Source organism: Cavia porcellus, unplaced genomic scaffold (assembly GCF_034190915.1).
Source record: "Cavia porcellus strain 051 isolate PalLab524CR breed Dunkin Hartley unplaced genomic scaffold, mCavPor4.1 scaffold_9, whole genome shotgun sequence".
Lineage (NCBI taxonomy): Eukaryota > Metazoa > Chordata > Mammalia > Rodentia > Caviidae > Cavia > Cavia porcellus.
In genome coordinates this window covers 86,042,921-86,057,280 of record NW_026947492.1, presented here as the reverse complement: position 1 = coordinate 86,057,280, position 14,360 = coordinate 86,042,921, and the positions used below count along the sequence as shown (strand labels likewise).

Here is a 14,360-nt window from a genome sequence, read left to right as displayed (position 1 = left end):
TGACCTTTTGGCAGCAGGGGCTGGTTTCACAGAAAACAATTATTTTCCATGGACTACGATAAGGTAGCTTTATGAATGATTCAAAGTAGCAGGCAGCCTACATCTTTCAAGTATGCTGTTCACAAAAGTGTTTGGGCTCCTAGGAGAGTGTGACACCACTGCTGATGTCTCAAGGGGACATATGGGGGAAATGTGAGGGATAGGGCACACTGTCAAGACAGAGAAAGCTTTGATTCCTGGAGCTCACTTACAGCTATGCAGCTTGGTTTTTAACACCCCACTGAAGAAGGGTCATGGTACACATGAGCATGGTCTTTAACAGTGTCACTCTGATTAGACAAGCATATACACTCACCAAACGAAGCAATGATGCAGTATCTTGCCTCTCAACCTGTACCACTCTACGTCGTGTACCCTCTGTGACAGAGGATTTCTGTTGAGGCCTGGGTAGTAAATACTTTCTAGTTTGTTGGCCTTTGGGCTCTGTTGAGACCACATCCATGGCAGACAGCATTTGAAAGCATATTTTTAACACATCAGTCTTTCTAAAGCTGAGACCGACATCTCAATTTGCAGATTTAGGGATTAATATGAGTATGTCTGTGGCTCATTCTATCACAAAAAGCTATGAGCTAGAAAGATATGGGTGATAACCACAGTGTATTGAATGGATTCATTTGTAAATTCCAGGATTCGTGGATTGTGAAAGCAAGTCACTGGATAAGAAGTGCATTTTATAAAGGATATATAAACACAGCCCAAAACAATAGATCCAAACAGAAAAGAGCAATGCATTAGCAAAAAAGAGTAAATATGTGTTTCTGCTTGTATATATCAAATGTGGAGGCCCTGCCTGTTTTGAAAAAAAAATCTAACTTCTTAATATTTTATTATTGTAAAAATTTTTCATAAAGTATTATGTATTTTTTGTTTTTTATTTTATTAGTGTACGTTTTCAGTCATGATGTTTATGTTCATCCTAGGGAGTAGGAACATGTACACCCCAGCTTGGTTCTTTTTTATTCCCCTTCCCTTCTCAAGATTAAAGACTGGATGGGAGACAGAAAGATAAAGGGACAGGCAGCTCACAGAGAACTTAACTCTCCACATTGCTTTTTGTTGTTCACTTAGATGGAAATTAGAAACACTTGTTCATTTCTTTGTTCTATGCAGTACCTTTCCTGAGAACAAAACCTACGTCCAAAATGTCTCTCTTCTTCACCTGGCAAAAAATTCTGTTCATTCTTTCAGACCTGATTCAAATGCCAGATTCATTACAGAGCTTTGACTCATCATTGGGCCCAGTTAATCATGTTCTTTCTGGAGTCCTCACAGCACTTGGTTCATGCTGCTTTGGTAGCATTGATCACATTGTAGAATGCTTAGTTTTAAATGGGTTCCTCTTGACTGCTGAGCTGTGGGCTTCTTGAGGTTGGAAATAATCTTGATGATTGTCTGTCTGCTATTCAGCACTTAGTCTATTACTGTTATTCCATAGGTGGGGGAGCCTTAAAGGGAGACGGCTCAGTCATATGGTTAAGCCTTGAATCCTACAGTGTCATTGGAGGCATCATGACCTTTGAGATCTTGCTTAACTTCTCTAAGCCAAATTTCTCACTAACAAATTCAATATCATGAATGCACAGCAGTACTCTGAAGGTGAAATGCAATTATGTATATAAGTCAGCTACAGAGCATTTAATAGATTTTGAGCAAACATATTTGGTAAAGCGTTGTAGCTGTTGAAAATAGAAAATGCTACTGAAGTTGTTGGTATATGCACACAGAAGCAAATATGTTTAAACTGCAATGAGGTGAATAATAAAACACTAAATTATGCAGGACAACGTACATGGGAACAGAATAATGACAGATGCAGCAGGAGATGCAGGTATCTGGAGCCTTCATATTATTAGACTAGCCTAATTTATCTTCACTTCCATGTTTCTCTGTATTTTAAATTGTTGGGGGATATTGAAATGGGTAAAGAAGGATTAAAACAAGAGAATTTTGTTCCTGGAAACGTGATAAACCTACACATATAAAGTTAGAGTAGTTTCTCAGCTTAACCTTTATGGACATTTTGGGACGGATAATTCTTCTCGGCATAGGACTTTCCTAGCCATTGTAAGATGTTTTCACAGTGATCCTGGTCACACCCCACCAAGTGAGCAGTAGCAGTGTCAGACGTGTGACAACCAGAAATGTCTGAGGGAACTTTCAGAACTCTTGTGTTTTGAAGATGTGAGCACTAAGTCAAAGAGCAGCTGTGGAGGTAGTTATATTACCTTGATTACTGACAGAGCTGAGCTGGAGAACATGAGTTCAAGTCTGGGAAAGGGTCACCCAGGAGATAAAACTAATACTGCCGGAGGTTACCTTACTTCCAAGAAAGAATGAGTGAAAATGGGGGTCCTGCTTTGTTGAATGTGAATGACTTTTCATGATGTTGGACCACTTTTGAATTTTAAGGGCATGCATTTTTCTTAATTATAATTCAATACAGCAAACTTTTACTTATTTAAACAAATTGATAGTTATTTTTAAAAATAATTCATACTTGTCATAGTTTATATCTAAAATGTCCATGCAGACTGTCAGGTGTGTGGACAGTGATTGGACTGTCGGGTGCTGTGCCCATCAGTGCATCCTCCATTGATGAGTTCTTAGACTGAGTGCTGCTGGGAGATCGAGACTGGTTGGTGGAGATCACTGTGGGTGTGAAGGATGCGTTCTCACTCCCCCTCTCCCTTTTCACTGTCATAGGTAGAGCACAGCATGCTTCTCTTCTGTTTTCTTTCTGCCTTGGAGAGAGCCGACCACGGGCTGAAACTGTGACCCAAAGTAAATCTCCCCTCCTTTAGTGTCTGGGTTTAAGGTAATAATGATGCAGTTCCTCACAGTGTACTGCCCCAGGGAAGCTAGGAATGGACCAATTGCTGCATTAGTTGCTTTTTCATCATTGGAAAAAAATGCTGAGTATAAAATCTTACAGGAGGAGAGGATTATTGTGACCTATAGTTTTAGTGTATGTGCTTCCAAAGTGAGCAGAACCTATAGTTTTTAGTAGACTTCATCTGTGGTTTGTTGACTCCAATTCAGAAACCACACAGCAGAAGGACATGGGGGAGGAAATCTGCTCATCCCATGGCAGCCAGGAAGGAAAGAGCGGGACGCACCAGAGCCAGTAACACTGAATTCCAGGCCCCACTCCCAGTGGCTCACCTTCAGTTAAATCCCATATTTTAATAGCTTACTCCACTGATGAGTCCACTCGTGAGTACAGTGTTTCTGTGAACCATTCAACATCCCACAACATGAGGCATTTTTAGATCTAAACCCTAACACACTTCCCAGTCCCAAATGACTCATGTGCATCTCACAACACACTTAGCAAAATCTTCACATTTTTAGCATTGCTGAAAATTCCAAGTCCAAAGTGTCCTTAGAAACTCTAGGCAAACCATTAACTGTAACTATGAAAACAATTTAAAAAGAAAGTTAAATACTTCCAATACTCTATGACACAAATAAATTTTCCCATTCCAAAAGAGAAATATGAGTAGAGAGGAACAGAATGAAGGACTGAAACCCTAAAAGACAAACATAAAATCATGTCGCTCCATATCTAGCACACAGATTATGGTAATATGGGTCAGCTGTGCCTCTTTGGCCTTGTTGGTTGTTGCCCACACAGCTTCTCTATTGGGCTGATTTTCTCTCTAAATATGACTCCTCAGTAGATGTGCTATCTTCCTGATATCTCCAATATCCTGGTGTTTCCACTGCATATTAGCTTCACATTCACAAATTTTTTCACCTTGCACTACCACAGCCACAGTATCTGGCTTTCAAAGCCCTTTTCTGAAATTTTGGGGGAAGCCTCCATGACCACAAAACTCTTCCATTATTCATTCATGGAAAAAGATGGAACATCATGAGGATGGTTACAAGGTTTGCAATGAGTGGAAGCAGTAACCAGGACCCATTAGACAATACCTGCAGTGGCCTCTGAGTAACTGGATAAACTCTAGGACAAATATCGCCACACAATCCTGAATAAGTATGGTTTCATGGAGCTTGCTTCTCAAAGTGAAGTTTTATAAAGTTTTATAAAGTAGCTTATTCTTTTTCAACTTGGAGCCTCAAAAAGATAGGGTCTAGCCAGCTTATGAGAAACTTTGAAACGATTTTTTCCTATTAGCTAATGCAAAATCTTTGATCCCTTTTAATGCTAAACTTATCAGCAACCATATTCTCCTCAGCTACAACTTTGCATTTATTTCTGTTTAGATTTCAACTTTTAAAATCATTGACCTCTTCTTTATTCTTTTAATTTTTTATTGTATGGTTGTTTATAATCAGCCACCAGTATTCACTGTGGCAGCAGATTTGAAATTTCCTCTGCCAGATCTTTTGACACATCTAAATTCAGCCATAGAAAAGGTTGTAGGATATAAATCAAATGTAGGTAAGTTCTATGCTAGAATAAAATACACATGGCCTCTCATCCACTTTCTAGCATCATCTGCGTTCCCAGCTGAAACCTCCTGAATCTGGTTTTGACTCTCCTTCCTGGGCATTTCAAAGAGATGAATATACACCAGTAAAATTTTGAAATTATAAGTGTTCAGGCTATTTGCAAACCTACCTTAACATTTTATTGCCCTCTGTATACACATTCATTTCATATGCTGAGATTGTTTAAATTATGAAGACATATATTTCTGTGGATTAAATCTTTCTCAGATTTTAAATTTGCAATTTTATTTCCTCCCACAGTGAGAGTCCTTTCAAAAATAATACCATAGAATTTTAGAGTTGATCCAATCAAAAATCTCCACAGCAGTAACTAAATAACAAATGGCACTAACGTAACAGGTTGGAGTTTTTAACCTCATTCTATATTTACAGTGTGTTTATACTATGCCTTAGATTCTGTTTTGACAGGCAACATATTAATTCACATGCCTGTGGTGCCTGAGTTTTCTCTGAGTTTGCAAAACACTTATGACCCCAAGCTTCATGACAACCATTTTATACAATGAAAGTTGCCATGTCAAGGAAGAAATGACAGTGGATCTTTATTTTAAACTAAGTTCTAAAGTGTGTGGATCTTTTCTGCCTTAATATTATATCTCTGAAATGTAGAAAGAAACTGATTAATGATGTTTTTGTATTAGTCAGTTTTCCTGTCACTGGAACACAATGCCAGGCACTCACAATTTAAAGGAGGAAAAGGTTTATTTTTAGCTCACAGTTTCAGAAGTTCCAATCCATGATCTCTGGCTCCAATGTATAAACATTAAGGTGGTGGGGCATTGCAGAATCCTTATTTCATAGTGCCTAGGAAGACAAGCAGAGGAACACTTCTAGAGAGCAATGGATCAGGGTTAGATGCAGAAACAGGAGCATGTCTCATGGCCCCCAGACAGATGCAGAAGGGTGCTTTACAGATTTCCTGGACAGCTTTCAAGCCAACTATGTTGACAGTCTAGCTTAACCTTGTCGATCTGACACCCAGACATACTTGCTTATACAATACTTAACCTTCAGGTAAACAAAAAGTCAAATTGTTTTCCTAATCCAATACAACTATTGTGACTACAACCAAAAACCCAAGAACACCTTTCCCAAATTCTCAAAAGTTTCAGCATTGTTCAAAACCAAAGAAACCTCCTAGCTGTAAACCCTTAATTCAAAAAGTAAGGTGCTTATTTTCAATACAGTGATACCAGTAAATATTACTGTTCTAATAGAAAAGGAGGGGACCAAAGTAAGACTGAAACCCAGCAGGGGAAACTTTAAAATGATTGCTCCCTGTCTAAGATCTCTGAGTGTGTGGTGGTGAGATATGAGTCCCAGAGGACTTGGCATCCCTATTGCTAATGATTTTACAGACCACAGCCTAAAAAAGTTCATGTTCTTTGTACCTTCAAGGTCACTACTTCACCTTTGGATTTATGCCCACATCCTCCTTCAGGTTCCATTTGCCTGATTTTGCCTGGTTTTCCAGTTCTTCCTTTGAAATCTAGGTGGAAGCTTATGTGATCTTACAACTCTTGTATTATGCATGCTGAAAAGTCAGCATTATGCAGGCTATACCAACATCTGTGAGAGCTCAAATAGTGGCTTGGTTCCCTTAGATCATAGCTGCCAAAACCACTGAGTCCATGGATTGTAGAGCATGTCTAAATTAATTATGCAAAGGTTCTAGCTCATCTTTCTTGAACAGGGGTCTTGAGGGATGTCTTCTCAGATAAAGTGTTTACTCTTTTTTCAACCTTGAATCTGTAATTAATTGATTCTTTTAGGTGCACCAGATGCCATCAAGGCATCCTTCTCCTGGTTCAAAATTTTGTGGTCTTATTAGCAGTGTGTGTCTCTATAGCAACCACATCAAATTTACATGTGGCTTAAGGACAAAATTCAACTTTTATGACTAATTTATGCTTTAAAACATGCTTTTTGTTATTGGTCATAATTTTATACAGGCATAGCATGAACATTGATATGCCTTTGAATTCCTCCATCAGATCAATTAGTCCTCTTCCCTTAAAGTGATCATCCTGCAGAATCTCAGGACTTAAGAAAAATATCAAATTTTCTGCCAGACTTTAACATGATTTACCTCTAGCCTAGTTCCCTATATAGTCCTCATTCCTAAGTCAAACTTCATCAACCTGGCCTTTTACCATTGGCATTCTTACCAACATTATAGAATTTTGAGCTCTGACGATAATTCCCCACCCAGCTCTGCTTGGAATATTCTGGGGCTTCTCTCGCTGGGATCTGTAAACTTTGCCAAACTCCTCCAGTAAACCAATTTCAAAGGCTTCTGAGCTGCATGATCAGCAGTGATTCCACTGCTGGTACCCGTATTCTAGACTGATCAACTTTCTCATCACTGGGGTTCAATATTCACCACCACACCTAAATGAGGAGAAGTATATTTGGTTTATGGCTGCAGGTTCAGCCAATGATCATCAGCTGTCTGCATAACAAAAATATCCTGGCAGAAGTGTATGTTAGAGTAATAGTGTTCATTTTATGTCACTGAGGAAGCAAAAATTAGTAACTATGCCAGAGAGGAAGAGACCATGACCTACAAAAATATACACAAACTATGTTTCTTTCCTGAGTTGCTCTCAAGCCTATCAAGTTGAAAATCCAGTTTAACTATCCCAGTATTGGTGTCTTGAAAAGAAGATTCCTGATGATAACAAAAATGGCAGTTTCCTCCAGTTCTTAAGAACATTCCAGTTGCTTTGCACTGTACTTTGTGGTTAATGTTGGTGAGTTTAACTTTCACAACATTAGTGCTATCAGTATTAATCATTGCTTTGCTTGAGATGGAGGAAAAAGAGGTGAAATGAGTTGCTGTAAGTTACACAATCAGTAAGTTGAGAATAAGCATTTGGATCCTAGTTTCTAATAGCCCATTTACTCACAAACTTGCAAGACAGGGCAGTGGTGACCTGACTTCTTTCTGTAGCTTTGACCCAACAAGTAACACTATATACGTTGAATGTCCCCTGAGTATCAGAGTCCTTTGTTTTCACATCTGGGTGCACTGTTGGTTGAACATACCCTATCCAGTAGAAAGAATCCACCCACCAACTTCAGAGCAAAATGCAACAGTTTAAATGGATATTTTATGAGATGTTCAAAGAAAAATTATTTTAATATTCATTCCCCAGAGTTTTTAAGTTATGGATGGCTCACAACTTCATTATTTTTTGTGGTTTTTAAAATTTTCATGCCATCTAATACTCAAGTAGTTAATGAAAGCTTTGTTTACATCAAGTAAATTCCATTTAAAATAGATACATATTTAGATTTATTGTAAATATTATAAGGCCCAGACAAGTGATGTACTAATAGGTTCATTAATTTTTACATGCCACCAATTGTTTAATGTAATCCATAATATCTGAGTATATGTTTCTCTTATTTTTTATTTATTTCTGCTGCAGTTGAATTATTCAAAAAAGAGTAAATCTATCTATGTGAATACGAAATTATAGACAAACCTGAATTGTAACATATGAAAAAGAGGTAAGATTTTTAAGGTAGAGATTCCTTTGCTCAGTAGCTGTGAGGTCCTAGACAAGGCACCTGACTTCATAGTTTCTGTCTCACCTTTTTTTTTTGTATGAAACGCTAAAATCTATCAGACATCTCCACACCAAGGCCTGATTTACTTATTTGTAATAAATCAATCGTGAATCACAGTAGATGACTTTAACTCGTCTTGATGAACCTGTGCATCCTGTAGGATGGGTTTATATTATTTGGGTCTTGGATAGTTTGTTCACAGCCACAATGACACTGCTGCCAATAGGATTTATATAAACAAAACACTTATATAGCAGCAACTATGTGCCAAACACTTTTTACATTCCTACAAATGTCAGTTCATTTTATCCTCATGTAGGGTTTTGATTATGATGTGTGTACAGTCACACAGTGTCACAAGCATCTCATGCTTTCCATGCGACACCTCCCACTATTAATTCTAACTACAGGTTCAGTAAATCATGAACATCTATCAACAGTGCAATGTCACACAGTCTTCTGACCAGGTGTGTGGAATCTAGATGAAACACTGTTTCATTTGTACTGTTAAAAAGTTAAACTAAAAACTGTCATGTTGAGTGAAATTAGTTAGATTCAGAAAGTTCAATATCTCATGTTGTCTGCTAATATGAGAAAATGCATAAAGTAATAAATAACTGATTAAAATAACAGATACAATAGAAACTGAGGGGTAGAATGCTGGAGCTGAGGAAAGGATCAAGAGGGAGACAGGAGGAAAGGGAGAGGGCCAGAAGGGGACTGAAATTATTAAGAAATGTTAAATGTGTATACTCACTGCCACAACATACCCCCTTGTTATACAATACTAACATGCAGTAATAAAATTTTTAAAAAGAAAATTAAGCTTTCAATTTCCAAAGTTCTGGCCTCTTTTGATGCTGCTTGTATATTTATTTTACAAAATTTTCTTGTCATTTTTAAACTGCAAATGCCCTGTCCTTTTTTGTTAGTCACTTCTATGCAGAACAATACTTTAAATATGTTATGTGAAATGTTAGTCACCAGAGCACACAATATGTAATTTTTGGGACAAGTGATTTTGCATATTTATTTATATGTTTTACATTTTGTCATGAGCATAGCAAGGTAAAAACTATATAAATCTTTTTGTGCGTTGGTTAAGTGTACTAAGGATAGGGTGTTTGCATTTCATGGTGTACTCTTCTTACAGGGAAGGGCAGTGAAGTTCATAATTAATTGCTGAAGCAAGGGCGTGAAATAATCCAAGTGATAGGAAATGGAAATGAGATTGTTGGGACAAGTTCTGGGTACTCGGACTTGTATTCAACTAAACAAATAATTTAATTCCTTAAAGCTAAACTAACATTGATTATGTGATGATGCCAGTAGCACAATACAACCATGGCAGTTTTTTCAGGGTGGGTGATATTTCTGGACTGCAATTAAAATTTAAAACATTTGTCTCCCATAATAAAAGCTACTCCAGATTAATGCTTCCAATCATCTTCACTGATATTATTTTAAATGTATTTTTATAGTATGCTGACTTATTGGTTGTTTAACAATAAGAGACAGTATGGTATACTGATTGGAAGTGATTCAAAATTCTTATAACAAGAGCTTTTTATCTTCAATCTGCAGAATAGCTATGAAAGAATTCAAAACAATATTTTTTGAGATTTGCTATGTAGTCAGATACAACTAGGACTGAGTGTGAGCAAAAGCAATTTTGCTACTTGTCCTGTGGGCTGCACAGTCCAGTGGATGAGGTGGTAGGTGGTAACCAGTTCTGTGTGAATGGACGATTGTATTTAATGCTGCAGTGGAGAGGGGTGGGCTGCTATGCTGTCCTGTTGTGAGTGCTGCATACAGGGGGAGCTAACATAATCTTCATAGGTCAGCAGATCTGCACAGGTCAGCAGGGTAGCCCTGGGATGGAGTTGGTAACTCTGAAAGCTTTATGAAGTGGCATAGTCCTCCTTCTCTTCAGCAGCTTTGGTGCACTGAGGCCTTTTCACCAGAGGAATCATTTAGGGGTAAACTAAGCACTGTAACTACAAAAACAGTTCATTGATTTATTACCAAAATATTGGAAATGGTTTATTTAGATAAAAATAAGGAGTTAAATTATGATGTTATAAAAATTTATCAAATACCAAAAACTCCTACTTATAAGCAAAAAAAAAAATATCATAAAAGATGGTTGGTGAAAGACAATGTGGTATAAAATCATAAGCACTGGAAAAGGCTTTGCCTTCCCCCAGATCTTACCCTCCTAGTTTCTTGGATTCTCTTATTTGATTTCAGATATATCAATAATAACAGCAACAGCAGTAGCTGCTCATGCCAGCCAGCATTTAGCACAGGCAAACCTGTAAGAAACACCTTGTCCATGATTTCAGTTGATTAAAAAGTGAAATAGGTACTATAAAACTGATTTCTTTTTATGTTTGCAAACTCTTACTTTGCCAACTACAGATGTGTGTGTTCCCTGACACCACAAAAAGAGGTCCAACACTCATAGGTTTCCCGTGGATTTCCTGACTACTTTTTATCTAAGCAGAGCCATTCTTCCCAACAGCATTCTGTGAAGAGGGCTGCAGATACGGTGGAACATGCGTGGCTCCTAACACATGTGCCTGTCCATCTGGATTCACAGGAAGCCACTGTGAGAAAGGTAATCCGGCCTGGTGTTTTCAGGGTGGGGAGGATGACGTGGGAAGAGCGGAGGCTCCTTTTCTACGCAGGGACAGGTTTCTGTAATACACGGTGACTGATGGTGAGTGTGATTCTCTCAAAGGGTCAGTTTTTGGTTGAACCATGATAGGCTTCCTCCCCCTGAAGATAAAGCTCTATTTGCCCTTCCAGTCAAGTCGTTTCTCTGCTATAGTTTGCAGTGCATTTTTAGTGCTAATTAGAGATAAGGCCTGATGAACTGACCTGCCCCACTTACCATCAGTTGAGTAGCATTATATGGGCCTATTAGAATTATAATAATCTGCTGCATCAACAGAATCTAACTAGGGACACATGCTCCTTGCATAAAAGTGCATTAAATAACTCTAGCAGCAAGATTATTTGCATGCTTGTGAATGTATTCTAATATTGGTTCATTAGGAATGTTATCATTCATGGACCTGATAACAAGCCAATTAGTACTAGTAAAATTTCGTGATGTGTAGCTTTCAATCTTCACTAAATGTGGTGTTTGCACTTGGCACTATGCAGAGAAAGCTTTTTTCTTACTCATTGGAAAAGTTCAGTCTGTGTTAAAAATCAAATTGATGTTCATCCATGTGCATGTCAGTGCATGCAAGGGGTTTATGACTTGTGAAAGTAAGTATTTAAATTTACTTTCCCTTGCATTTTCTTAGCACTAAATCTCTGCATTGTGGTTTTTTTGTATATCACACTTGATGCCTTCTATAGCACAGATAATAAATAGAATTCTGTGTCATTATTCCTATTACAGGTATTAAATGAAAGAGTAATTATCTTTATCTGATATGAAAAATGCAGAAAAGGTTGTTATTTTCTTCTCTTCATGTTTAAAAATTTCTGAATGTGGATCTTTTTTTTTTTTTTTGTATTTTTACCGGTACCAGAGATTGAACTCACGACCATAGGCTTGCAAGGCAGGCACTTATGCCACTGAGCTAAATCCCCAGATGGATCATGTTTTTTAAATGTTAGCCCATTTGTTATCCTCCATCCTGACTGATATATCTATGACACCACCTAGGATACATACCCTGATTCACAACTACGTAAATTATTCAACACAGAAATCAGTGAATTATATCTGCATCATTGTGCTCATATTTGGGGATGTTATCAACAAACCAAACTACATAAAATGATTGATTGGTTTATTCTTTTTTAAGAAAAAGACATTCAAGTGTCAAATACTGTGCTCAAGTAGCATGAGAGAATTATCTCAGGCTCTGAAGAGTATTTGTTTAAAGCAAAGAAACTTAATGGTAGCTTCACACCTGCCTTTATTGCAGTACATTTAATTTTAATGAGATTTTCTAATTAAATGAAAAAATAAGGATCATCTTTACTTCCTTTAGATCTACTGTGATTGCCTGTACTAGATCTGTAGGAAGTAATTATCACAAAAGTTTGATGATGGAAATGCCAATGATGGATATTCCCATATTGGAATGCCATTTGCTGAGTGCATTAGGGCATTTCAAATATTCTTAATAACAAGATAAATAAAAGAGACAGAATTTCTACTCCCATTTTATGGATGGCAAACTAATGCTGAAGTAACTCATTAACTGCTGCAATTTTTTAAACTGAGACTAAAACTCAAGTTATCACACGTGAATTCTGTACCCCTAAATTTCATATTTCTCAATGGCAACACGTGGGATTGTGTCTAAAATATGGACTCATGGTTGGCTTTTCTAGCCTGGGTGAAGAAGATATTGGGGAGGTCGGTGGTCCCCACATCCACTTTGTCACCGAGCTCCTTAAGTTACTGCAATGTGTTACCACAGCATCAATATGATCATTGTTCTTTTGTATTGTAAATAATTGAGAGAGCGGGGGTTGCCATAGAGTGGGCTTCTCAGTAGAGTCCAAGAAAAATTGATTCTGGTTTCTTACGCCATGTGAATTTTTCCTTTGTCCTTTTTTCTATTCATCAGTAGGTGAGTGAATTAACAATTACACTCTGGTCCATAATGTGGAACAGAAAATATAAAAAAGAAAATCAAGACCAGCAGTAGAAATAAATAGAGATAGGCAGCCTGTGGTTTCTCTGGATAAGTTAGTAATTGCATTTCTTGAATTGCACTGTCACCAGAATGGAAAATATATTAAAAATCAAACAAGCTTTCTCTGCATGTGGTGATTTCTTTCATAGGTGGCAAGGTCATGCCAGTATGCTAATTGCACGTGGATTTTTTTTTCCCATGGAAGGGATAAAATACACATTTTCCCAATCAGTTGTGCTCAAGGTATTCCAATGCATGAATGGGTGAATGGGTCAGGGCTGTGACTGGGCTGACTTGTGGCTTCCTGCTGCTCACCAGTGATAACCCCTTAAAGAGGCTCTCTGTGGTGAATAATCACACAGGATCCTGGAGACTCAAAGCTAATGGACATATGCAAGTATAAGTCGATATCTGTGGTCTCACATTTGTGGCATGTAACACAAGATGTACAACTCCCCATATTTTTATCCACTGATTAAAATTTCAGTGAATTTTAACTTTCCATAACTCCACTAGGGATCAGCAAACGCTGCTTCAGGGTTTCTGGACAGCATATTACTTCTTCTCTTTCTTACCTTTGTTCTCCTTGCTTGTGACTTGAATTGGTTGCAGAGATGTGTGAAGGATGAGATGACTGTAGATTTGTAACAACCCTAGAAAGTGGAGAGGAGTGAAAGTTCTCTTCTCAGCCTCCCTAAGAGCTAAAGAGTAGGAGTCAGTGCTCACCCAATGCAAAGAACACAAACCCAGTGGAAAACCACAGTCCTCTGAGAGACTTCCCAAATGTAAAATCAGTGAGCCAAACTCTATATGTGAGCTTCCATAAAAGGAGGTTTTCCTCTGAAATGCCAGTGAGGCTGAATTTCCCACTTAGCTTTGCTACCTGAAACTCTGCAAGCAGCACTAAACACAAGGCATGGAGCTATTTCTGGACCAGAACTTCCTAACTTAGACTTCACTGTGGAACAAACAGATGGTTCCTTACTGGGCAGAACTGGGCTGTGCCATGTAGGATATTTAGCAGGGTCCCTAGACGTCACATGCTAAATGCTATGGGTACCGCACCTCCAGTTAACATAGTCAAAAGTATCTCTGACATTGTTAAATGAATTCTGCTAGGAAAAGGTGTCCCCTTAAAGAACTCCTGGCCCTGATGTAACATTTTTTCTTTATAAAAAGGGTTTATGCAAAGGGTGATCAATCTCCTGGGAATGCTTAAAATTTTTAACTTAGTGATGTAAAAGACAAATGTCCCAGAACAACAGTGTAAATGCATTCAGAGCAAGGCGTCTTTAGAATCTTTACAGGAGAATGAATGGCAATGTGCCTTTTACTTTTAATAAACTTTCTTAGACTTTTAGTGAATTTTAAATTTTTGATGAATGGTCAAACATTTAAGACGATTTCTGTCAAAAAAAAAAAAAAAAAAAAAAAAAAAAAAAAAAAACCACCATAATGTATCTTTATCCCCGGACCTGGTACTGTGCAAATTCTGGACTTCACCAGAGGGAGAAGGACCGTCACAGGTAAATGTGCTGATAGAGGCAGGAGAGCAGGGCACAGTGCAGTGCA

General features: G+C 37.8%; 1 protein-coding gene across 1 annotated transcript in view; it reads left to right on the top strand.

The window, feature by feature from the left end:
- LOC100729132 (protein kinase C-binding protein NELL1) overlaps nt 1–14,360 on the top strand; it is a 647,616-nt gene that overhangs the window by 438,545 nt on the left and 194,711 nt on the right. The window contains exon 10 of the mRNA XM_063256783.1: nt 10,643–10,738. Coding sequence (XP_063112853.1) covers nt 10,643–10,738 — 96 coding nt within the window. The remainder of the gene's footprint in view (nt 1–10,642; nt 10,739–14,360) is intronic.